The sequence below is a fragment of the Canis aureus genome, chromosome 24 (genome assembly GCF_053574225.1).
Source record: "Canis aureus isolate CA01 chromosome 24, VMU_Caureus_v.1.0, whole genome shotgun sequence".
Lineage (NCBI taxonomy): Eukaryota > Metazoa > Chordata > Mammalia > Carnivora > Canidae > Canis > Canis aureus.
This window is the reverse complement of record NC_135634.1, coordinates 43,184,885-43,212,074: the sequence shown is the minus strand read 5'-3', so window position 1 is coordinate 43,212,074 and position 27,190 is coordinate 43,184,885. Positions and strand designations below refer to the sequence as shown.

The window sequence follows — 27,190 nt, the reverse complement described above, 5'->3', positions numbered from 1 at the left end:
TAAACGCAGTAACTCCAGATTTTTCTGTACTTTTTTTTTTTTTTTTACTTTTTTTTTTTTTTTTTGATTGCTGAATTGGAGTCATTAGAAAATCATCCAGAGTTTATGTCAAGATTGAATCTTTGTTTAACTCCAGCAAAGTAAAGAATCTCAGATGATTACATTGATTATATTATAGCATCTGATTGCATGATTTGCATAGATTTGAATCTTGAATTTTTTTGTGGCATAATAAAGTTTTAATCCATAAGACAGTCAGTTGTAGCATGAGCCGGAGAGAAAAGATTTCTCAGCAGAATTACCAGTCACTAGACTCATTTAATCAAATTAACATATTATAATCCAGAGATCTTGTCATATATGGTAGACAAAACAGTGACTCGAAGTGGCAGTTTGTAACAAGAATAACTTTTGCATAATTACAAATCTAGTTAAATTCTTTCTGGTATAGAATACTATCTTTAGCTTCCTTAAACAAAATTTACATTTAAACATTTTTTTTAATAACTCCATTGATAATGTTTCCATATAATCAGGCTATTTTTAGACTTTAATTTTAATTCAACATTTCTAAGGTGGTAACTGAAGTCTGTTAACTCTGACCTTACTAACATGTGCTCATATAATTTTCCATCAAATACTCAAAATTCTTTGTTTTTTGTTTTTTTCCAAACATAATGCAGTGAGTGTGTATGAGCACATATGCTCACATATGTGTATTTATACTTAAGTCCTTTTCAAGTTTCTGGCCTTAGCATTTGACAGGAAATTTAAGAAGCAGCTGGTATGTTTGGTTTGGTTTTCCTTTTGCTGCCGTGACACTCTGCTCTCAGATATCATACCCTGTTTCAGAGTTCTCATGAACCCTTGAAGGAGAATGCTTACTTAGTGTCATTTATTAGGTACTAGGATTGTCCTGAGTCATGAACAGCATAATACACAGAGTTGTTTCCCACATGGAGCTTCCATGCTAGAGGGTGACCCTGGCAATAAAGACAGTTTTCCTACAGAAAAATTTCAGATAGAATTAGTGCAGTGGAGGAAAATAAAGCACGGATGTAGGTTGGCTCGTGAGGGGATGTAGTTAGGTTGGTTAGAGGGACCTTTCTCTGAGGCAGGGTGAATTTGTGGATTCCCAAATGAAGTGAGGAAACCAGCCGAGTACGGGTCTGAGGGAAGAGGACATGTACCACCAGAGGTGGAAATTAACTTGGCGTGTTGGAGAAATAGCACGAGGGACCTATGGAAAGTGAATTTGTAGCTGATTAGTCTGAGAGGGGTCGAGACTCACTAGGTCATGTAGGGCTTGGCAGGCTGGCAGCAAGCGGGGGTTTATTTTTTTTAAAGGTTTTATTTTATTCATGAGAGACACTGAGAGAGAGAGAGAGGCAGAGACACAGGCAGAGGGAGAAGCAGGCTCCATGCAGGGAGCCCGACGTGACTCAATCCCGGGTGCCCGAGATCAGTCCCTGGGCCGAAGGTGGCGCTAAACCGCTGAGCCACCTGGGCTGCCCACAAGTGTGGGGTTTAACCCAATAACTGTACTCAGGAACCATGGAAGGACTTAAGAACAGGGAATGACATGATACATATTATGAAAAAGATTAAATATATGCAGAAGTTGAGAGAGTAGTAGAGTAATAACCTCCATGAACCCATCCACAATTATCAACCCAAAGCAGCTGATGTTTCAGTTATATCCTCACTTACTCCACTCCCAAGATTATTATTTTTTTCCCCAAGATTATTTTTAAGGCAGTCTTAGGCATCATTTCATTTGCATGTCATTGTATTTGTAAATATAAGGACCAAAAATTTTAGACAGTACTGTGGTTATATTAAGAGGGATCCTTACTTTTACTAGGTGTCTGCTTATTTATTTTTTTAGGTGTCTGTCTGAAGTGCAAATGTTCTAGGCCTCTCGAGCTAAATCCATTTAAAATTTTCACTTATTTGAATCAAGATCAAAATAAAATAGGATCTATACATTGCTATCAGTTAATGTTTCTTTAAGTTTTTTTTTTTGGGGGGAGGTGTCTTGAGAGAGATTCTATTTTACCATTTCTTTATTTCTTGGTTAAGGCTGTGAAGAAAACTTGTTAAGACTATTGACATTAAAATATTCATATGGAGGGGCAGCCCCAGTGGCACAGCGGTTTAGCACCGCCTGCAGCCCAGGGCGTGATCCTGGAGACCCGGGATCGAGTCCCACGTCGGGCTCCCTGCATGGAGCCTGCTTCTCTCTCTACCTCTCTCCCTCTCTCTCTGAATGAATAAATAAATATATAAATCTTGAAAAAAAAATATTCATATGGAGGGTTGACCATTGCACATGAAATCAATATGAACCCATACAGACTAGAACCAGAGTAGAAAACGGTGTTATACCCACCATGCCTGGACCCCAGGTCAGTGATGCCTACTGCATGGCCATTCTTTGTCTCTTTACCCTTAATCTGCATCCGTCCTCCCACCACTGGAAATGAATCTCAGAGATTATGTAATATTATCTATAAACATTTCATCATGTAGCTGAAAATAATGCCCGTTTAAAACACAACTCCCCCCCCTTACCATTATCATACCTGAAAAGTACACTAGTAATTTCTTTAATAATAGCTGTACAATAGTGTCAAGTTTCCTTCTCTCAAATGTCATAAATGTACTTCTTTATAAACTGGTGGTTAGATCTTGGAGCTTTTTCGGATTCAAGTTTGATTCTTTATTCCCTTGATGAGGAAAGACTAAGCAAAAGTGGTAATGTGTTCTAATCCTAGGAAATGCATAAAGTCTAATGATCTCGTAAGCCATCAAAACTCAGTGCCTAAATGACAGGGATTATGAAATGACAGTATTTCACATCTAATGACTAGCCTTCATTTGTTAGAAATGAAAGCAGTAATTTAGTAGAAATAAATTTAAGAATATCTCCCTTCTGTTTTGTTACACAGGAAAATAACTGGTATTTCTTCGAACCATTACTTACCAGTTTGGAAAATTTAGTTGGTTTTTGTATCCTCCAAAGGGCCATTATTGTTTTTACTTTTTAAAGATTTTTAAATTTTTTTTTATTTATTCATGATAGAGGCAGAGACACAGGCAGAGGGAGAAGCAGGCTCCATACCGGGAGCCCAATTGGGGACTCGATCTTGGGACTCCAGGATCGCGCCCTGGGTCAAAGGCAGGCGCTAAACTGCTGAGCCACCCAGGGATCCCCTCATTATTGTTTTTAAATATCACTGTCAATTGGAGACAAATCTTCAGACATTTCAGTGATTGTTGATGATTAAATTGTCATATCATTGGATGATGGCATCTTTTTGGGGTTGTCTTTTGAATCTTTCTTATAACCCCCAGTAGTTTTTTTTTTTAAAGATGTTATTTATTTATTTGAGGAAGAGAGTGAGGGAGAGACAGAGAGCACGAGCTGGAGGAGGGGCTGAGGAAGAGGGAGAAGCAGACTTCCTACCCTGGAACCAAGACTTGAGCTGAATTAGACGCTCAGCCAACTGAGCCACCCAGATGCCCATGATCCCAGTAGCTTTTGAGAACTTCCTCTCTTTCTGAGATACCAGGCTCAAACACCCCACTTTGGGATTTTTCTTAGAGAACATCCTGATTTCTTTCATACGAAATAAAATTTAGAGCCCATAGTCTAGGGTCTAGGTGTACCCATTGCTACTGGGATTATGACTATTATTTAGATTTTATTTATTTATTTGAGGAGGAGGGGAGAGCAGGAACAGAGGGAGAAAGAATCTAAAGTCTCTGAAGCCGACTCTGCATTAAGAGCAGAGCCAGGTGTGGGACTCAGTCCCACAACTGTGAGATCATGACCTGAGTTGAAACCGAGAGCCTGGATGTTTAACTGACTGAGCTACCCCTAAGGTGATCATTGTTATTAGACATTTGTAATGAACAAACTTAGAGAATACTTGTATTTTATCTTTTAGAATAAAAGTCATGAGTTCTGACTTTTAATGCCATTTCAAATTGAGGGCTGCAAGGTTTTTATTTACCTTTATCTTGTGTCTTCTTTCTCCCGTGCCAAAATTCCACTTTCCAATGATAATAACATAGTCACTTACTTGCTTTCTCTTACAATATAAAATTCCAGCTTTCAAAGTAATGCTACTGAGAGTTAAGTTTTCAACAGTTTTTGTTGATGTTTTGGGGGACTTATTTTGTGGTCATGTTTTTGTGTTTTAAAGTATTTGAGGAACACCTGGGTGGCTCAGTCAGTTAAGCATTCGCCTTCAGCTCAGGTCAGGATCCCAGGGTCCTGGGATCAAGCGCTGCCTCAGGCTCCCTGCTCAGTGGGAAGTTTGCTTCTCCCTCTTCCTTTGCCTCTTCTTTGGCTTGTGTACTCTTTCTCTCTTTCAAATAAATAAATAAACTCAAAAGGAAAAAAATAAAGTCCTTTTAAATGATTCTCTTTATTCAGGCTGCTGAGTTGGTTTGGTTCATTTGCTTGATTTGGTTTTAATTTAGAGAAATTGCTTTTACATTTTAGCTTCAATCTTATGGGGTGTTTACATGGTTTAAAAAAGTCAAATCTGAAAATAAGATATATTTAGAGAAGTCTTCTCTTCTTTTGCTGTTCCCTTTACCCTGTGCTCCCTCCTCTCACACAAATAACCATTGTTAATTTTATGGCTTATTACTCTGTTATTTACGTAAGAGAACAAAAACAAATTCATATATATTCCACACACACTGCCTTTTTAAGAGCAGAGTAGTAAACTTTATACAGTTTAGGATGCCTTTAAATGGTATCTTGGTGTTCACTTTCTATAGCTGCTGCATAGAGACAGAGAGGAGATTCCATATTCCTTTTGTAAAGCTGCCATAGTGCTCCACTGCAGGGATGCACAGTTTATTTAGCATGTCCCTATTGGACATTCAGGTTATTTCCAGTCTTGGTTATGCTGCAGTAAAACAAAGCTTTTCATATTTTTTCTAGTTTTATCTTTAGGATAGATTGTTGTAAGTCATTCTCTTTTGGAATTGTACCATCTTGTATTTCTTCTACTCATATGTAACAGACATTATGGTATTATTTTTTTCTTTTGCTAACTTTTTGGTTCTATATCCCTGTAGACTTCTTTTAGTAGTTACTGTAGAGATCTTAATGCATGTCCGTGGTTTATTATAGCCTACTATATCAGTACTTTATAACATCCTAACCAGTGTAAGAACTGTACAACAGCTTCGCTCCTGTCATCCTTTTTGCTATTGTTTTAATTTGTTTTACTTATACACGTGTTATACACACAATAAGACCTAATTGTTGGTTTAGATCATCCATATTCCTTTGCCCACATACACATCCCATTTTCATTGCTCTTTAATTCCTTCTGCAGTTTTTCTCTTCTAATTATAGAGTTGTTTCCCCTTCAGTCTGAAGAACTTTTTTTATGTGGTGAATGAATGATAGTAATGATTTTTTTTCTGCTTTTGAGAAGTCCTTGATTTGCCTTAATTTCGAAAAGATATTTTCTCCACAATATAAAATTCTCATTTAGCTTTTTGTAATGTCTTCTGGTTTCCATAGTTGCTGTTTAAAAGTCTTATTGGTGCCTTTTCAAGGCAATGTCTTTTTTCCCCTGGCTTCTTTTAAGATTTGCTTTTTGGGGGTGTGTGGGTGGCTCAGTTGGTTAAGTGTCCGACTCTTGATTTCGGCTCAGGTCATGATCTCAGGGTCATGAGATGGAGCCCTGCATCGGGCTCTGCTCTGCATGCATTGTGGAAACTCTTTCATAGCTTTCTCGCAAAAAATTTTGCTTTTTCAAATTATTATTTTTAATTAATTTAATATTAGGCCTAATGACTTTTTATTTTTTCATTTGCTTAGGTTTCACTGACTATTTGAGTCTGTGAGTTTGATACCTTCAATCAGTTTTGGGAAATTCTTGGCCATTATCTCATGAAGTGTTCTCTTTTCTCCTTAGCTCTTCAAATATTCTTCCTTTCCCTCTGGGAGTATCAAGGTCATACATGTTCAAACTTTGGGCTTCATCCAGATTATTTCTCTGGCTGGTTTTTTTTTTGGGGGGGGGGGCGTCTATTTTGAGAACTTTAACTGGTCAGTTTTTCAGCTTTTACTAATTCTTTTTTCTGCTGTCATCTTCAGTCTCTTGGTAAATCCACCAATGAGGTCTTAATTTCAGATACGTTTTTCTAGTTCTGGAGAGTTACTTAATTTGTCTTTTGGATTCCAGTTTTCTGATGAAATTTTTTACATACTTACCCATTTTGTCCATCTTTGGTTATATTTGTAGTGTATTAATCATGGTTATAAAATAGTTTTCTAATTCTAATGGTGTTGGTCTGCTTCTATTTCTCTCTCTCTGTCTCTTTTTTCCTAAGATGGTTTACTTTAGAGACAGCATGCATGCAGATGGGGGTGGGGGCAGAGGGAGAGGGAGAGAAATCCTCAAGCCGACTCCTGAGTGTGGAACAGGGCAAGGGGCTTGATCTCACAATGCTGAGATCATAACCTGAGCTGATAGCAAGAGACAGACACTTAAGCAACTGAGCCACCTAGGCGCCCCTTTCTTACATTAGTCACATTTTTCATATATCTGGTTGTTGTTGTGTCATAGACATTTTGTATAAAAGAACCTGAAGAGACCCTAAATAATATTTTCTACTGTAAAGTTGTTTCCCCTTTTTTTGTATTAAAACATAAAGAGTTAGAAGCTGATCAGTTTGTTCTAGTTAGGGGTTAGCTTGTTTTGATCACAATTGCAAGTTTTGTGTGACTCATTTGACCTCTGGCTCATCCCTGTTTTTATGTTGTGATCCTCCTAGGGTTTTGATTGAGGACCTTGCAAGTCTCTGTCTACTTGGACTGTATTCATTATGCAGTTTGAAAATGTCACAGATGTCTTGGGTTAGAACCCACTTGCTGTGTGTGTTTGAGGCGGGCCTCCTCCCTCTGTAGGGACTTTGTCTTCTGAGTACCACAAAACTGTGTAAGGTTTTGTTCTGTTTTATCAAAACTTATGATTCAGTGCCAGCCTTCTTCACAGCTCCAGAACTGGGCCAATGTCTGGTGGGACCAATTCAATCAGAAAAATCAGCTTCCTATGACTCTCTAAAGTGCTGTGGTTTTTCTCTCCTATTCATATCAGCAGTTGGCAAACTCCTGCCCAAGGGCCAATTGGTTCATTTTATAGAGCCTGTGAACTAAAAATGATTTTTATATTTCTTAAAAGGCTGAAAAAAATTTTTGAGATGTGAAAGTTAAATGAAATCAAATTGTAGTGTTTACAAATAAAGTTTTATTGGAATACAGCCATGCCTGTTTATGTATTTACTGTCTTCTGCTTTTGTAGTAGGTTTAAATAGTCACAACAGAGACCCTATGGCTTGCAAAGCCCAAAATATTTACTCTCTGGTTCTTTATAGAAAATGTTTGCCTATCAACCCTTGATCTGTGATAGTGGTTCTCAAAGTGTGGTCTGTGGCTTCTCTGGGGTTCCTGAAACCCTAACTTTGAATCCATTGGTCAAAATTATAGTGGTAAATGCTAAGGTTTTTCATTTTCTACATTGTTGATGTTTGAACTTTGTTGATGTTGCAAAAGCTGTGGTGGGTAAAACTGTTGTTACTTTTTTGAAAGAATCAAAGCAGTGGTTCCAAACTGTAGTAGTAGTCATTGTATTCTTCAGTGCTAAATAAATGCTCCTAGTAAAAATAATTTCATTTTTACATAAGGATGCCCTTGATAAACAAAGTTACTAACTTTATTGTCTTTACCAGTAAGTATGTCTTTTTAATAGTCCTTGTGAAAAAGCGGGGTCAGTGTTTTCCAAGTTCTTCATCTCAAATAATGTTGCTGTAGATTGGGAGTAGATCCAGAGGTGGTCATACTGCTGTTTTTCTTTAATAAAGCCTGACATTTAAACGACTTGCAACAACAATAAAATTACAGCGCTTTTCATCTCTGAGGTTTTTTTTTTTTTTTTTTTTTTTTAAAGGTTATTTGTCAGAGTGAGATTGAGAGTGCACAATCAGGGGGAGAAGCAGGTTCCCTCCTGAGCAAAGAGCCCTCTGTGGGGCTAGGTCTCAGGACCTTGGGGTCATGACCTGAGCCAAAGGCACATGCTTAATCAAATGAACCACCTAGGCATCCCAGAAATTTTTTGTTTTAAAAAATATAGTGATTTTTCACAAAAATTTTATTTATATTAATATGTGGTGAATTAATCAAGTATTTAAAGTTTTTCTCTTAGTCCCAGACACATTTATAAATATAAGTAAATAGAAACCCTATAGGCAAAGGTGCTTTTGGGGCTCCTTAGTAGTCTTTAAGAGTACAAAGTGGTTTTAGAACCAAAAGTAATCAGAGTGTAAATTATGGCTTTAGCTTTTTATTGTCATTTTCAGTTTGGTTTAAGATCTCTTTAGGAACATCTCAAAGGTTCAGTGGTGATGATGATTTTGATCATGCTGACATGATCTGTGTCCTAAAATTGCCAGCCTCAGTGTTTATAAATATCCAGTTGCATTTGTCAGTTTTTCCTTTCTTAGGTGGTTGTGCTAATAGAATATATGAACTATTTCATTCTTTAAAAGCAAATATAGAAGCAACTGAGGATTGTTTGTGTTCAGTTTACTTTCCCTTTCTTTTTGCCTTTCACATTTCAACACAAGAATGATAAGCCTGCTTTAAGTGGAACTGCTATTAGTTTGAAAAATTTTAAAGATGGTAACCATCTGAACTTGATTTTCTTGAAATATATTTTTGGATTGACTCTTGGTTATGATAAAGGTAGGTAGGTGGTAGTAGTCAGGCAATTCATTAGCCACAGTCTTAAATAACAGAAAAAATAAATCTTGTAAGAATCACTATGTGTCTCTTTGGAAAGCTGTGCCATCCAGGAAGATGACTCTTACTTAATTGAAAAAAAAAAAAAAAAAAAAACTTTGGTTTTCATATGAATTCCACATTCATTGGCAGTTCCTAAATGTGTGGCATTTCTAAGGTGTTTCAGTAGTTAAGGACATGGGAGTGGAAAAATCCCATACACAGCCTAAAAAGGTGTAGGAAGAAAAAGGACTTGAAAGTAGCATCAGCTGTAATTTGGTAAGCATTAATTGAGTTGATCATGGCTTCAAGTAGGAAGGTGTTCATGAAAATTTGAAACACGTTTATGGCCTTAATTTGGAGTGTTTTATCCAGATCACTGACAGCAGTCTTCCCTGTTGGAGTTGAATCTTAATGTTTTTTAGTTGTTCGGGCAACAAATTTGAGCCTTAAAAAAGTGGAAGTGCTGTCTCATATTCTGAGAGCAGCATCTGCACAGGGAATGAGAGATTGTGAAAAGGCCAGTCTTTTGCTGTTTTTAGAAATACTTCATCTTCTCCTTTCTTTTTTGTTAGGTACATTGCTGTATTGGTTTTTATTTTTCTTGCCCTTCCACTGTTAGGATTCCATTTATTCTGAGCAGGTCTTCAAGGGTATGTGGATTTCCTTTGAAGACTGGGCCTCACTGTTGAACAGGTTATATTACTGCAGCAAAGTTTTGCTCAGTCAAAATAATAAAAGTAACTCTGTCAAAGGTAATAATTCCTATTAGTCTTACGGATATTTTTTTTTCTTTTAGTTTATATGAGCCAATCAGCTTGTCTCATTTTAAAAGAAAAAAGACAAAAATCTGTATATACTGTGAGACCCTTTAAGGGAGGATAAATCCAACCAATTTTATTTGGTCTTGAATTATCAGCAGCCTGTCTTAACCCTGGTATAGACCTAGCCTTTCACTGAGATTGAAACATAAGCAGCCAGCTAGCATGTAGAGTCACACCTTAAACCGAGTAATAATTTCCTTAAGTGTTTAAAAGTAACGTTTCTTTCTCTGCCTCCCCCACCCCCAAAGGCTCTAAGGCCCAGCAGCTTCTGCAAGGACTACAAGCAAGTGATGAAAGCCAGCAACTCCAGGCAGTTATTGAAATGTGTCAGTTATTGGTTATGGGAAATGAGGAGACGCTGGGAGGGTTTCCGGTCAAGAGTGTCGTTCCAGCTTTGGTAAGAGAGTTTCCACCTCATTTTACCTCAGTTCTCTGAATGTTGCTGAAAGCATGATTACTATTTATACGGTTAAAACTGAGATAAGTAGAACGTGGCTTTGTGCTTTTACTTCATGCTTGTCAATCTTGCTAATAATGAATTCAGTCTTGTCAATGATTGCTAATAATGAATTCATAAACTTTCTTAACTACTGCCTCTTGATATTTAAAGTGATGTGTTTTAAACTTAAAAGTTTTTGCCCCATCAGGTAATACCTAACTTACTATGCCAAAATTTACATGCCTTCTCTTTTAAACTGGTGATAAATGGGCAATAATCAGCTCTCACTTGTAGATTGGCTTTGTGGGCTACAAAGGTTTTGTGTTTGGTAATTGTGTGCAATGGCAGAGCATTCAAGCCAGAATACCACATGAATCCTTCCAGCTTAGGTTTTATGTTAAGCAAAAATAAAGAAACAACAACAAAAGACCCTTTTAGTGATTTTTCAAAACAGTTGTGAGTTGATGTTTAGAATTTATTAACATCCTGATTGCTTGCTTAAGCTTTTTAATGGGAAAACAACGGGAGGAGAAATTGCCACTCTTAAATGTAGGCCCCTGAGCACAATAAGTCTTAAATAGCAGCTTGGTAGTTTTCTTAGTTCAAGAAATTGGCTATAATTGAAAATTAAGATTTAAGTCTGAGTGAAATTCCAACGAAAGATTAGAATAAACATCATGAATATACTCACTGCATATTTTACCTTGGAAATTTAAAACAAATATCACATTAAGTCTTTGTATTAAATAAAGTTGACAAAAATATGTTTGATACATCATATTGTTTTATTTGATCCCATTATCAAATTGTGGAGACAGTTGACCGAAGCTCGTTGAAACACAAGGTGGCACAGTCTTTATTTTGTCTGTTCCTACTGGATGGCTCAGCTGTGGCTGGGGATGAGAAAGGATGTGTCAGATTTTCCACTTTTTGCCATGCCAGAAATATTACCAGTTCCACTCTAATAAGGACTGGCATGTTGCTTTCCAAACTTTTCATGAAAGTGGTATTTGTTGTTGTATTTTTACATTTTGCCTATGTTAATATTCACACCCTACTCCTTACCCACGTAACTGGTTTTGTATTGTGAATTAAACCATCTAGTGTTGTTGTTCTTGTGTAATTGTTTATTAAACAATAACAAAGAACTTGGTTTGTACTATCTAAAATGCAGTTTTTATTAGTTGAGTAAAGATGCTATTAAACCTAAGCACAAATGTTTACACATAATCTAATTTGTTTAATTTGCTGGCTGTTGATTAGATTTAAGTACCTAATAGACCTGCATAAGGCAGCTCCTGGCATTAATACTGACTGTTGTTAATGAATTGGCCAGATTTATCTTTTATCAGAATTGAATATTATGACTATATACCCATCCATCAGCATTCACTTGGGTGAGCATAGTCTTTTTTGTTGATAAGGAATCTTTTTTTTTAAATAATAAATTTATTTTTTATTGGTGTTCAATTTGCCAACATACAGAATAACACCCAGTGCTCATCCCGTCAAGTGCCCCCCCCCCCCCCCAGTGCCCGTCACCCATTCTCCCCCACCCCCCGTCCTCCTCCCCTTCCACCACCCCTAGTTCATTTCCCAGAGTTAGGAGTCTTTATGTTCTGTCTCCCTTTCTGATATTTCCCACACATTTCTTCTCCCTTCCCTTCTATTCCCTTTCACTATTATTTATATTCCCCAAATGAATGAGAACATATAATGTTTGTCCTTCTCCGATTGACTTATTTCACTCAGCATAATACCCTTCAGTTCCATCCACGTCGAAGCAAATGGTGGGTATTTGTCATTTCTAATGGCTGAGTAATATTCCATCGTATACATAAACCACATCTTCTTTATCCACTCATCATTCGATGGGCACTGAGGCTCCTCGATAAGGAATCTTATTATAGCAGTTCTTCCCAAACATGGTCTTAGAAGGTTCATTTTGTCTTAAGAATTGGAGAACTTTTTACTTTTCCTGTTAACATGACAACCCCTTTCAGTCTACAGTAGTTATTTCAAATGATAGGTTGTAGGTGATTTGAGTTCCATTGAACCTCAAATGACAGAGCATGTGCGCGCGTGTGTGTATGTGTTAACAACAACAAAAAATGATCAGGACCTCTAGTATGTAGATATACTTTACCCAGCATAATTCAGAGCTTGAAGGCACTCCCTTTAAATGAGTAATGAATGAATAATTCAAATGAATATTTGAATATATGCCTTTTGTTATTAGATGCATTTATTTGAAGGGTACATTATAGCTTAAATTCAGTGCATTTAAAATTTTCCATTGAACTAGAAGATAGTGAATGATTGCTTCTCCAAATAGGAAATTTCTTGAGTAGCTTTGGCTGCTTCAGGAGAGTGGAGTACATATATACCTGTAGCAGTTTTGCATTTCTGCCTTTGAAAAACATGGCTGAAATCTGCTTAAGGTCTTGTCCACAAGAGAAACTAAAATAAATCAGATATTTAGACTCACTCATGCATTTATAGAATAATATTAATTTGGGTTTCAATTAGTGCATAATTAGTTTCTGAAGTGATCAGTATTGTGCTTTAGACCTTTATAGCTGAGTTAAATGGTGTTTAGCTCATTGTAGAGAAGCTTATTCACAGGGGTTGAAACAATGGTACTTGAATCTGTACTGACAGTTGTTAACAAATGCCAATGTATGGCTGGTCTGTTTGTTTTAGGTACGAAGTATTATCGATGCCTGTTAACAGGCATGTGATAGGGGGCTTGGAAGTACCAGAACAATTGGGTATAAGCAACAGGAAGGCTCATTTTCTGACCTGGATGATGAGAGGTGATGATTATCTAGCAAAGTTCCCAAGTCAGAGCTATAGTCTGTGCATCATGCCATACTTAATATTATCATTTCTTGTGTATGTATGCTAGGTTTTATCTTGATTTTATTTTCCTATGAGTAAGGTTCTGATTAATACTTGCCATTTCACTTGATGTAGAGGAAGAAACCATTCCTCCAAGACTTTTTGCTTAGAATGGAGATCACTTCTAATAGTTCGTAATCATCTTTTTTTTTTCCTTTTTAAACAGATAACATTACTGCAGATGGAGCATAATTTCGATATTGTAAGTATATCGTGTATTTTTTTAAATGCCCCAATTTATTTATTTATTTATTTATTTATTTATTTATTTATTTATGATAGTCACAGAAAGAGAGAGAGGCAGAGACACAGGCAGAGGGAGAAGCAGGCTCCATGCACCGGGAGCCCGATGTGGGAATCGATCACGGGTCTCCAGGATCGCGCCCTGGGCCAAAGGCAGGCGCCAAACCGCTGCGCCACCCAGGGATCTAAATGCCCCAAATTTAAAGTGGGTTCTTACTGAGTAAAAGTGCTATCTTGTTTTTTAGATGAACCATGCTTGTCGAGCCTTAACATATATGATGGAAGCACTTCCTCGGTCATCTGCTGTTGTAGTAGATGCAATTCCTGTCTTTTTAGAAAAGGTAATTCTGCTTTTGCTCAGCTTGTTTGAAAAATGGGCATAGGGGAATCAAGTTGAGGACTCTTTGACTTCTGAAATCTAAAGTAGTACATTGAATTGTAAGGCCAACTTAAAAGACTTTTAAAGATCTGTTATCTAGTCAACACAAGGTGGTTTTTAAGCCAAGATTCCAGAAAAATAATTTTGTCATTTCAGTTTTATAATTTTTAACAACATTTAACCACATGAATATAAAATCAGAGAAGAACTTAAAGCACTTGATTAAAATAATTTCATTTCTAGAAAGTATCCCAGTGAGGTTGATAGCAGTTTATACCCATTTTACAGCTGAGAAGGCTGAGACAAAGTACTTTGCTTAAGGTCATAACGTGAGTCAGTGGAGAAAGGAAATTTTTTCATACGGTCTATGGTAGGTCGTGTTTTTGGTGTGTTTTTAAAGGCCATTTTTCTTAAATGCATAATAAAACTTGCATTATCCAATAACTTTGGAATATAGTATAAAGTATAAAACAACCCATTTATTTTTTTATTTATTTATGATAGTCACACACAGAGAGAGAGAGAGGCAGAGACACAGGCAGAGGGAGAAGCAGGCTCCATGCACCGGGAGCCCGATGTGGGATTCGATCCCCGGTCTCCAGGATCGCGCCCTGGGCCAAAGGCGCCAAACCACTGCGCCACCCAGGGATCCCAAAACAACCCATTTATTACAAAGATTGAAAGTTACCTAATTGGATTTGTTCATTCTCTATATAACACCTATTTTCTGTGTCTTAAAACCGAGCAAAGTAGTTGGAACGAAACTATATTGACCATTACAGCTTAAGCTCGTAAATCACTAGTTTCCTATGGTGGGTTTCATGTTTGAGGCAATGTATAGATGGATGGAAATTAGAGAAAATACTGTGTTTATTCATGTAGAAGATAAGCGCCTGGAAAAGCACTTGAATGATGGCCTTAAGTTACCTATTTTTATGTTCCCAGCTGCAAGTTATTCAGTGTATTGATGTCGCAGAGCAGGCCCTGACTGCCTTGGAGATGTTATCACGCAGACACAGTAAAGCCATTCTACAGGCGGTAAGTGTGGCTACCTAAGGGCTATATTTCATTTCAAGTTGGATTTTAGATCCACATTTGTGCTAGCTCCTAGATTGCAATCTCTGTAAGGTATACATGGTGTTTCCAAAGTGATGTGCTCGATTTTGTAGTACTTTTTTTTTTTTTTTAATTGCTGTTAGAGGGTATTTCTTCACTTTAACAGTTTCCTATATTTTAGGGTGGTTTGGCAGACTGCTTGCTGTATCTAGAATTCTTCAGCATAAATGCCCAAAGAAATGCACTAGCAATTGCAGCCAATTGCTGCCAGAGTATCACGCCAGATGAATTTCATTTTGTGGCAGATTCCCTCCCGTTGCTTACCCAAAGGCTAACCCATCAGGTAAAACATGAACCTATTAAATATGCCATCAAACATTTTTACTGTGGTTTCTAAAATTCCAGTTTCATCTAGGGCTTTAAATCTTCCAAATGGATATATAAATTGGAAATACTCTGATCCATGTTTTTTTTCCTCTGTCTTTTCTAGTCATATATCATATTAGGTTATTTTATATACTTTGATGGATTTACCCAATGAAAGCATTTCATATGTTTGATTATCTTCATCTATTTTGACTTTAAGGGGTCGAGTTTGCTATTTCTGCAAACATTGAGTGTTTACTATGTGATAACGATCAGAGTTTTCTTTCGGAGAGATCATCTCTCCTAAAGGGCATTGGGTTCTGCAGGAAAGACTAGGAAGATATGGGTCAAGATCCAAGGTGAGATGACACTATGCAGAATGTGGCTGGCTGAGGGTGAAAAGCAGGAGCAGTTATTTAGGAGATAGAATTGGCAGACTTGGTGATTTCAAAGAACAAGAAGCAGGGCTCCCAGATGCTGGTGTGGAGGACAATGAGTTAAGCCTCATTGTAGTAGAGAAGTTGAATTTTCTTTTATGTTTTAAAATATTATTGCTAAAAAGATTTTTTAGAAATCAGACTCTTAACAATTTTACTTATTTTGAGAGAAAGAGAGAGAGCTTGAGCGTGAGCAGTGGGAAGGGCAGAGGCCGAGAGAGAATCTCAAGCAGACTCCATGATGAGCAGGAGCCCTGACACAGTGCCTTATCTCCTGACTCTTAGATCATGACCTGAGCTTAGATCAAGAGTTGGGTGCTTAACCAATTGAGCCACCCAGGCACCTCTAGAAATCAGACTTTAAGTAACCGTTTTCAAAGTGTGTTTAAAATCTTTGGAAAATTTGGTACTGAATATGTTAAGTAGGGAATTGACGTAAGAGAGAGAAAGACTGAGTCACTCTAAAATGTTTGGCTTCTAAGATGATCAAGATATAAGTCTTGCCATTCATTGTTTGTTTATCGAATATTAAAAAATTGGTAAACTGAGGGTCCCCAAGGTGGCATAGTGGGTCAAACACCTGCCTTTGGCTCAGGTCTTGGGGTCCTGCATCGGGCTCCTTGCTCAGCAGAGACTCTGCTTCTCCCTTTCCCTCTGCTCCCCAACTCTCCATCCATCTTTCTTTTTCTTTTCTTTTCTTTTCTTTTCTTTTCTTTTCTTTTCTTTTCTTTTCTTTTCTTTTCTTTTCTTTTCTTTCTTTTCTTCTTTCTTTCTCCCTCTCTCTCTCTCTCTCTCTCAACTAAGTAAATAAAATTAAAAAAAGTTGGTAAGCTGAGATAACCTGTGCTTATTGGGGCTAGAAATACATTCTTTAGTTAGCTGTGATTTCAGTATCTTATTTTGGGAAAAAAAATCAGAATCAGAAATTAAATAGGTGGGCATGTTATTTGTAGCACTCTTTCTAGACTTAAGTGCTGATACTGAAGGTATACAAGTTTTATGATACCAGAATTATTCAAATTTTTATCAAGCCAGTCTGGTTTTTATATCTGAAACTCATCAATTAGGAAAAAAAAGAACACTATCAAAACACTTGTTAAGCCGTTAAATTGTTCTTTCCATTCTTATAAGAGTATTTCATATTTTTTCTTGACAAGGCTACTGTAATAGTATTTCTAAATTGTTTGTATAGTGAATACAGCAAATCGGCACCTAGTTTCTCACATGATCAGTAAACCTCTGGTTCACACACGTATACTGAACTATTTCCAACTTTTTTGGGTATGCCTGTTTTAAACATTTCTACGGGGAATGCTTTTTTAGAGTGATGTTTATGTTTATTATAATTTGTGGTTAGGTATTGAAATTACAGAAGTATAAAAGTTGTTCCTTTTCTGTATATTTGTTCTTATTTATTGGGGTCTTGAAAGAGGAGAGAAGTTCTCTCTGTATGATTCTCTTTTCTTTGAATTCATGATCTTTCTCATTGTACCTTGCTTAAAGTCATTGGGTTTTCAAGGCTCACGTCTAATTGAGCCAGCCTTGAGCAATTTAGGTTTAGTAAGAAAATAAGGTAGTGATGTAAGACAGTGTTAAATTTTATATTAATAAACTTTATTTCTTCTATTAAAAAAAAAACAGGACAAAAAGTCAGTTGAAAGCACTTGCCTTTGTTTTGCACGTCTAGTGGACAACTTCCAACATGAGGAGGTAAGCATTTAATCTTTTGTATATTATGAGATTGTTCAGTTGTTGAATAACAATGTAATAGTATCTTTTTTCTTCTGTTTTCGAAGAATTTACTCCAGCAGGTTGCCTCCAAAGATCTGCTTACGAATGTTCAACAACTCTTGGTAGTGACTCCACCCATTTTAAGTTCTGGGATGTTTATAATGGTGGTTCGCATGTTTTCTCTGATGTGTTCCAACTGTCCAACTTTAGCTGTTCAACTTATGAAGCAAAGTAAGTGCTACCTTATTATCCTACTGCAGGCAAGATAAGCGAGTATTTAAAAATATTTATTAATAGATTCAACATAAAGTAGAAGAGCTTGCTAATAGCATAGACACTGGGTAGTAAAGGCAGAAAACTGTTCGTGTATAATATTGTATTGGGACACCATAGTAGTGCTTCCTATGTACAATTCATAAACTATGTAGTATATTAAAATTTTATTCTTGGTGGTTCCAGGGCTAAAAATGCAAGATTATTGCCTTCTGTATAACAGCAATTATGTAGTGATGCTTCACTAAGAGAATTCTGAGGTTTATGTTACCAGTTAGTTGCTTCTGGGAAGTCTTTTCTGCCCCTTTTAGAGTTTTTGCAGCAGTTGATCTGATCCCACAGTGCTTTCCTTCCTCAGAAATTTGGAACTTATTCCTCAGAGAAGGAATTTCTGCACAGAAGAATCTCTCTCTTTGCTGCTTTAGTATTTTCTCAGCCCATCTCAGCCTTATCCATCAATATGGTTTTATTGCACTGCTATATTGCAATTGCATTTCTCTTGTATATCTTAGGTTTTGCAAGTTAACGTCAGAAGACAGCTTTGGAAAACCCCTGTAAGGATTATTGCTAGTGGAGTATGGATCACATTTGTATTGAATGCATATAATTATGGGTTAAATTCACATTTATGATTCTAATCTCTGAGGATATCACCATGGGGGCATCAGTGATGGTATTCATTGACCCAAAAAAAAAAAAAAAATCCTCTGGTATCACTGCCTCAGATAAAGTATTTCATTTAATATCATATCCTTTATTGTATATCTACTCACATTTCTTGTAAATTAGCATATTTTCCCTGAATTTTGAAGGAAAGTAATGCTGTTGAGATGTTTTACTGAAAAGATTCCTCTTAAAGCACTGAATCATTCCCAGACTTGGTATTGCGGAAAAATTGCACAGGTTGTGTCATGAACAAAGTGAGAAGTTGGAGAAAGGTTTAACTTTGTCTTGAGTAGTCACATTTCATGTTGCTTATATTAAGTCCCTAGGAGAGCCCTTTGAATTTTGCCAAACCCACCATTCCCTGATATTTGAGTACAGATTCTTTTCTTTTCTTTTTTTTTTTTTTTTTAATTTTTATTTATTTATGATAGTCACAGAGAGAGAGAGAGAGAGAGAGGCAGAGACACAGGCAGAGGGAGAAGCAGGCTCCATGCACTGGGAGCCCGACGTGGGATTGGATCCCAGGTCTCCAGGATCACGCCCTGGGCCAAAGGCAGGCGCTAAACCGCTGCGCCACCCAGGGATCCCCAGATTATTTCTTGTTATTGTGTGGCACAGCATTTCCCTAAAACAGTTTGGGAAATTGTTCACTTTTTTTTTTTTTTTTTTTGCTTTACCATTTTGAATTTTTTTTTTCCATTTGATGACTGTTTCACCTCATGCATACTCCATGAAAGTTGCCATACATTTATCACTTGGAGGCCACTAGACTTATATTTTCTTTGTTCAGCAGTAACAAAGGGAACATGTTGTCACCCTCTGATCTCTTTAAAAAAAATCTGAAAGTTCTTATAATGTAACATTGCCACGTATTCACATTTCTCAGGAAAGTTGGCAAAACGGCACTTTTTTAAGAAATTTAAAACATTTTAAATCACTCTCAGTGAAATTTATGTGGGGCAGCAATTTAATTATCCATACTTCTTCCCAGATCAACAGTGAATATTCTCCTTGATAATACAATTTATTGATTACTGTCAAAACATTTCAATGAAATACTTATATTTTGACTACGTATGGTATTAGCAGAAACTTGGCCACCACAAAGTCCCAGCTCTGTTTGTACTTTGAGTGACTAAACTTGTGGATAATGGGAGTTTCTTCATGTCACAGTATTCTTGCTTCAGACTGGTTTCCATGCAAATCCCTCTATAAACTAGTGTCTCCTGGGATTAGAAATGTAGAGTAGAGGATATATTCATGATCTTTGTACTAAGTTGGTTTGCTTGTCTTTAAGGTATTATTTCGTGACCACAGTATGGTAATGTTCAGATACTTATGATTTCTGTGTTTTATTATGTTGGCCATCCATTTTCAGTATATTTGGATTGAAGACAAATATACAAATATAGTTGAAACAGGGATTAAAATGTACATTGAATGCACTACTATACAAAGCATTGTGTACCTCAAATGCAAATAAAACCGAAAACAAAAAAAAATTCCTGAGGTCTCTGGGGTGGATTTGCATTTAAATGTCCCCCTAGGACTCTGAATGAATCTTTAGAAAAAAATGGTTAAATTTTTCATAAATTTCTTTTTAGTTTTTTTTTTTTTTTTTTTTGGTTTTTTTTTTTTAATAGCTCATTTGGGTTGTTAATTTCTGCAGTATATTGCTTTATAAGAAAATAAGATTTTTTACTTTTCATTCACATATATTTGACTCTAAGAAAGTAGGTAATATGACTAGTTTCATGGTTTTTGGTTTCCGTTGTTGGTTTTACAGACATTGCAGAAACACTTCACTTTCTCCTGTGTGGTGCCTCTAATGGAAGTTGTCAGGAACAGATTGATCTTGTTCCACGAAGTCCACAAGAACTGTATGAACTGACATCTCTGATTTGGTAAAGATTGGGCTAATAATAACGGTGGCGTACAGGCGGGTATTTTACTTTAGAGATCTGTCACTTACTAATAGTTCAGGAAGCTACTTAATGAAATAATTGCACCTTTGTTTTCAGCGAACTTATGCCATGTTTACCAAAAGAAGGCATTTTTGCAGTTGATACCATGCTGAAGAAGGGAAATGCGCAGAACACAGACGGTGCGATTTGGCAGTGGCGTGATGACCGTGGCCTTTGGCATCCCTATAACAGGATTGACAGCCGGATCATTGAGGTAGTAGTTTCATCGTACCGTTTAAATCTGTCTATTTTGGTGGAGAGCGGGAGTAGGGATGGAGTTGGGAGGGTGGTTATGTGTACTTAAATGTGCTCAGTTTTGAATTAACTCAAGATTCTCTCATTTTGTCTCCTGAGAACAAGGTCCTCATTTCTGTTCAGGTCAGAAAACATGATGTTCTAGTCCTGCTTCTGCTGCTAACTACCTGATTGACTTGGAGCAAGTAATTTAAGTTCTTTGTTCCATAGTTTCCTGATTTCTGAAAGGAAACGTTGGAGGAGTTAGGCTATATGTTTCCAAAGTCCCTTCTATCTCCCACCCATAAAATGCCTCCCATAAGCAAAGATTTACATATAAATAGATGTTTTCCAGCACACTTTTAAGAACAAAAACATGGAAATTAACTTTAGTGTCTAGGTTAAATGATTAAGTTTTGATACACACTAGCCTCATGTAATCCAGATGTTAATGGGGATACATTTTAATGACATAAAGTGAGACAGGATAAATGAACACAAGATTCAGAATTATGTGACTCTTTTGGGCACTCAGCAAAATAAGAAAAAGAGGAATAATATAAGGGAAAGAGGTGCACCAAAATATTTAGGGTTTTTCTGTGAGTTCTATGTGATTTTATTATTTTTGTTAGCTTCCTTATTAAATATGCATTGAAATATTTCAGAAATTTTTCAGGTCAGGAAAATTGCCTTGTATTAAGAAGTGCTTGTCACTGTGTTATTTGGAATACTATGCATCATTTACTAATATTTTCAATGTAGGAGATACTTTTAAGTCTTACTATATTTTCTAATTTCAACCTGAGATATTTGGATTTTTTTTTTTTTTTTAGAGCATAACACTTGATGAGACATTCTTTAAAGATGAATTTTTGAAAACAACTTTGAAACCATTGACTTCTGTTATAAAATCAGAAGTTCTTAGGAAAGTATCCACGTCCCGAGCCAGCTTTTAGGAGGAAGTGAGGTGTGCCAGGTCTAATATGTGTTGTCCACCTTAGTGCGTAAGCTGCCTTACGTGGTCTCTAACGCTAAGCTGCCTTCTTTTTAGCATTTTCTTATTAATTTATTTTCCCTGTTAGCTTATTTTCTTACACTTGAAGGAGTCCTGTCTTATATTTAAACTAGGAATTCCATAGATTGGCCTGTTAAAGGAATGTCACTTCTTTGGCTATATCAGGCAAATAGTGTTAATCATAGTGTGTCATTTTCTTTATGTTCTATACACGCATGCACCCCCTAGGGGTTGGTTATTCTCTTAGATTTGGTTGCGTCCCTTTCAATCTTAAAGCCTCATTTAAATGGAAAGCCTTTTCACCTAAGGATAATTCATTTTCTTTAAAGACTATTTTGTGGGCTACTAAGAAACCATAACGTAAATAATATTTTAACCTACAAATTAGATACTAAGATTTTTATGGATAACAATTTTTTTCTTCTATCAGCAATGCCTTAAAAGTCTTTTTAATACAAATGGTGTCTTCTTCATGTCAGTGATTCTACATGTCTAGATCTTTCATCAGGAATTTATCTGTATTTATGTCTCCGGGGACCTTATAGGGCCTGTGGTGTATGTTTGTGTTTAACTAAAAATGATTTATTGAATGAACGAGCTTTATCACGTCCACAGTATTACATTTTCCATACTCTTTACTTCACCATCTGAAACCTGATGAAATAAATATGTAAGTTAGCATTTGTGGAGGGTCCCCATTGTGTCTTAAGTTAATAAATTTCTCCATGTTTATATTCAAGGTTTCTCTCTCTTTGCTCTCAGGCAGCCCATCAGGTCGGTGAGGATGAGATAAGCTTGTCCACTCTGGGACGAGTTTATACTATTGATTTTAATTCTATGCAGCAAATCAATGAGGACACGGGAACAGCACGTGCCATTCAGAGAAAACCTAACCCCTTAGCCAATACTAACACTAGTAAGTAGCTTTTGAGTTAATAAATAATACTGTATTGTCATGTGAGTAATATTTGCAATAATAAGTAATTGTTTCATTGAGTGTCTTTATTAAACTTAAGGCCATTGTATAGTAGTAATTAATTTGTTGCTGTTTCTATCATGTTTTAATTGATGAATGAGCCAGTGTTGCTTAAGTGGTACCCACCACATTTTTCTATGTGATTTGCAGCATTGCAGACCACAGCCAGAATTAGCCCCATGTAGTTTTTTTATCTGATCCTATTATTCCTCTTGTACCTTTAGGTCTACCCACACTTAATCAAATTAGTTCTTTGCAATCTTTTATGTTATACTTTCAAAATTCTCTTCTTCACTAGCGAAGAATAGATTTTCTTTAGATTTCTGACATTTATCTCTGTCCTTGGGGATAGAGTCTGTTGCTTTCACAGCTCTGGTTTAGAGGGCAGGGGTCAGCAAACTGTCCCTAAAAGCAGTCAGATAGTAAATATTTTAAGTTTTATGGGTTGTATAGTGTCTGTACTACACCTCAATTGAACCTCCAAACAACCATAGAAAATTTATAAATAAATATATGTGGTTATGTTCCAATACGATTTTATTTACAAAAATAGGAACTGGGCCAGACTGGCCTTTGGACCATACTTTGTCGACCCTTGGTCGAGTGTGTACTTTTCATCAGTTTCCTTTCCCCTGTACCTTATTCCCTCTTAAAAAAAAAAGTGACAGGTCACCTTGTTTTTCAAGAGTTTCTAATCATATACCCATTGTCCATCTCTCAAACTCTGTTTTTTTCTTATCAGTGGTTTAGCTGGCTATTACTGAAATAGCCTCAGTATTTTGTTGAACACACATTAGTAAAGTAAGAGGCACAGCTGATGCCATTTTCTTTCCAACTGGCTAAATTTTGTCTTAATGCTGCATTTGGCATTTTTGTAGACCCTGTTGATCACATTAGATAAGTTAATTTGTCATGTAATCAGATTTTTTCATAACATTTCAAATAATTACAGTAGCTTGAATGGTTTATGTTGTTTACTTGTGTCTCTGAAGTCTGTAACTTTAGAATTGTACATTTTTATTTTATAACAGGTGGATATTCAGAGTTAAAGAAGGATGATGCTCGAGCACAGCTTATGAAAGAGGATCCGGAACTGGCTAAGTCTTTTATTAAGACATTATTTGGTGTTCTTTATGAAGTGTATAGTTCCTCAGCAGGACCTGCGGTCAGACATAAGTGCCTTAGAGCAATTCTTAGGATAATTTATTTTGCGGATGCTGAACTTCTGAAGGATGTCCTGAAAAATCATGCTGTTTCAAGGTGTGTTCATGAAACGAGGAAAAACATTTTAGAAAATCAAGTCTCTGCAAGTAATTTCCAAAATCCTTAAAGTAATAATATACAAAAAATTGCATAAAGCAGTTTATTTGTAATGTCTTGAGGCCTTTTTTGTCTCTTTATATTCATACACACCTTTGAGATAGACAAATAAATGCAAAAGTGTTGTTTATGAAAAATTTTGGTTGTTTTCACAATTAAAATATTTTGCTCTCAAATTTAAAGTAGTATGGCCAAAAATAATTCTCAACTTGAGACAGATGTTTTATATATGAATGCTTTCTTTTTTTAGTCACATTGCTTCCATGCTGTCAAGCCAAGACCTGAAGATAGTAGTTGGAGCACTTCAGATGGCAGAAATCTTAATGCAGAAGTTACCTGATATTTTTAGTGTTTACTTCAGAAGAGAAGGTAATATCATTCATGATAATTAATTGTTAATCTTTTAGTCTAACTAGTATTTCAATATCCATGTAACTTTAATTTAGAACAAATATTAAACGTTTACCTTTTTTATAAGAAATTTTAATGTTTGGGGCAGCCCGGGTAGCTCAGCGGTTTAGCGCCGCCTTCAGCCCAGGGTGTGGTCCTGGAGACCTGGGATGGAGTCCCACGTGGGGCTGCCTGCATGGAGCCTGATTTTACCTCTGCCTGTGTCTCTGCCTCTGTGTGTGTGTGTGTGTGTGGTGAATAAATAAAATCTTTTAAGTTTTTTTTCATGCTTATAGCTCATATACCATATAAAGTGTCTTTCGTAAAATCTGTTAATATAAGTTGAGATTGACAGCCAGGTGATCAGCACTTAGGTACATTTCAAGGATTTGAGTGTTTATGGGCCAGAAGCAATTTGACTTTTCTTTTCATATAGATAATGTGACACCTGCCCATAAAGCTAGCTTGAAAAAGTCAAGAGTTCACTTTCTCTCCCAATGAATCCCTTTCATAGATCAGAACACTTGTAAGAGGGATTTTTATTTAATTTGTTGGGTGCATAATGGAATATTTTATGGCTTGAGATAATCTTTAATGTGCAGTTGGTCTAGTCCTCTCATTTGAGGAATTTCAACATAGGTATCAGCTTAGAAGATATAGTACTTTTCTATTTTCTTTTTGAAGATCTCAAAGATGAATCTGTATTGCTCATTTGGGTGTTTTACCTTTTGAAACATACCAAGATATTAAAGGAATTCTTTCTCATCAGCGAATCTCTTTATGGCTCTTTTGGTCTTTGAGGATACCTTGATCTTGTGTAAGAACACAAGCAATAATGGTATTTTACCTTACAGTAGTTTCATCTTCCATCTTATCAACAATCCTAATTCTTTCTGCATATGATCTATTTTATCTTCTTTCATCACCTTATGCTGGATCTGGATCTGTTCACATCTCTAGAGTGCTATAGTCATGATAGTGGTAGAGTGTTAAATCAAATGGAACGAGGTTTTCACTATTTTCTTAATAGCTCTGTTTAAACAATGATAAAAAAAATCCCCCCCAAAAAATAAAAAAAAAAAATTAAAAAACAATCCCAACACTACTTATTTATATGAAACAGAAGGCAAATTCTATTAATATGGGTAACAAATGGGGTGCATTTTTGAATAGATGCTTTCTGTGATCGCATAAACATTTGGTATGTGTTCTTTTTAGCCTTGGATTATCTTGTAATTTGCATTCTGTGATTTGGTTTTGGTGTTTTGTTTTAGCTGTTGTTTGCCTTTATTTGTTCTACCTTTCTGATCTGTTTCACTTTCTGATTGGGAAGTGTATTCAGAATATGTGATTTTTTTTTTTTCCCCTCATTACATTTATAGTATCACTGTGCCGTCAGATTTAATTTTCCACCCTCCCTCCACCCCCAAATTTATTATAGTATATATACATTATTAAGGTTATAGAAGAGTCTTGATTAGTTTTACTGCTTTGCATCTGGCTGGGTGTACTGCTCTTTGAGGTTCCTCTTAAATGTCATTTATTCCTGAGGACTTTGTCTTCCTTCTAGAATCTGTTACAATCTGGTAGCTGTGTGCTCCATCAGCACTGTGTTTTCTCTCTAAGGACCAGTTTAGTCTTTATTTGTAATTTCTTGTAAAAAAATTTCTTTTTCTCCTCAGTAGCTGCCCCGAGTCCATTTTTCTCGTCCATGGTCATATTCTTAGTACCTAGCACACAGTCTGGCACGTGATTGCTACAGATATTATTTGTAGGATGAATGCCTTAAGTTTGAGTTCATTCAGACATCTTGTGTTTTTTTTGTTACTTTGTTTTAAAAAATTCTGATTCTGAATTCTGAAAGCTCTGGACTGTTTACCCAGAAAAAAATGTGAATGTGTGAACATGTACATTCAGACACACACCTCTGCACACAGTTGATAGTTCTTGGCACCCGCTTCCCCACCATGTCCATTCTCCTGTGATTCTTGTCCAAATATGAACCCCTGCCTCATAAGTTACCATATAGTTCTCTTTATACAACATCCAAGGATGTGAAAATCCTCATACTTGGATTTTTGGTGTTTTCTTTTTTGGCAGTAGTGTTAACTGTGATCTTTTCTCACGGTAGCATTTGAAGTTAACTAATAATTGTAGTAGGTTTTTATCTCCTGGCTATCAAGCCGTAGGTGCTCTACTCTGTTTTGGTAGTTCATTGTTTTTATAATGGTATTTGAATTTCCAGTAGGACTTTGTATGACCCGTTAAATTTCCTGTTATCAGGAAATTTGAATATTAGAAGACATTCAATATAAATCTCTCTTTAATGCTTATTTTGCCTACTACTTTCCAGGATGGAGTCAAGTCGAAAACTCTGGCACCTAAGTCATCATGTCCCATCCATCTGCCAGATACTTTTTATTCATTCCCTATAAATCAGTGTTAGCATTTAGAGATAGTAGAATTGTGGGGAGGTGGTCCTGGTTAAAACTGACTTATATCTGTTACTGTACAGGTGTAATGCATCAAGTAAAACACTTAGCAGAATCAGAGTCTTTGTTGACAAGTCCACCAAAGGCATGTACGAATGGGTCAGGATCCCTGGGATCCACGACGTCAGTCAGCAGTGGAACAGCCACGGCCGCCACCAATGCTGCAGCTGACCTGGGGTCCCCCAGCTTGCAGCACAGCAGAGATGACTCTTTAGATCTGAGCCCTCAAGGGTAAGTCAGAGTTTTGTGCTCTTCACCATTACCTGTGTCCTGGTACCTGAGATTCACACAGGGAATAAAATGGTAAAATGTTAAGAGAGGACACTGCATTTACCCATCAGTATTTTGTTTGATGTTTAATGGGAATGGGAAGAGACCATCCATTTATTGTAAAGCCACTGTATTTAGTTGTGTCTAGGAACCCCAAGGGATACGATGTGTTTCCAGGGAACTCTGGCTCAGTGAAGTTTCTGAGAGAACTAATGGAGTAGTTAATGATGAGCACAGTGTCACACTTATTTTATGGATATAGAACTTGAACCCTCGTTTCTAATTCTGTAGTCTTGTGATTATTTACTTTTGCATATGTACCAGTTTTAAGACATCCAGATAGTAACATAGTGAAAAAATATTAAAAACTAGAATTTGGGGGAATATACAGGAAAAAAC

General features: G+C 36.4%; 1 protein-coding gene across 17 annotated transcripts in view; it reads left to right on the top strand.

Annotated features, from left to right (window-relative positions):
* The window catches only part of TRIP12 (thyroid hormone receptor interactor 12), a 147,848-nt gene that overhangs the window by 88,153 nt on the left and 32,505 nt on the right, over positions 1-27,190 (top strand). For 8 of the 17 annotated variants that reach the window (XM_077869111.1, XM_077869121.1, XM_077869118.1 and 5 more), the window contains 13 exons: positions 9,888-10,036; positions 13,146-13,181; positions 13,468-13,563; positions 14,547-14,639; positions 14,839-15,000; positions 17,102-17,170; positions 17,257-17,422; positions 19,917-20,034; positions 20,152-20,311; positions 22,106-22,259; positions 23,351-23,579; positions 23,890-24,008; positions 26,545-26,752. In XM_077869111.1, coding sequence (XP_077725237.1) covers positions 9,888-10,036; positions 13,146-13,181; positions 13,468-13,563; positions 14,547-14,639; positions 14,839-15,000; positions 17,102-17,170; positions 17,257-17,422; positions 19,917-20,034; positions 20,152-20,311; positions 22,106-22,259; positions 23,351-23,579; positions 23,890-24,008; positions 26,545-26,752 — 1,759 coding nt within the window. The remainder of the gene's footprint in view (positions 1-9,887; positions 10,037-13,145; positions 13,182-13,467; positions 13,564-14,546; positions 14,640-14,838; positions 15,001-17,101; positions 17,171-17,256; positions 17,423-19,916; positions 20,035-20,151; positions 20,312-22,105; positions 22,260-23,350; positions 23,580-23,889; positions 24,009-26,544; positions 26,753-27,190) is intronic. The other 9 variants (XM_077869123.1, XM_077869122.1, XM_077869120.1 and 6 more) reach the window with 3 other exon arrangements.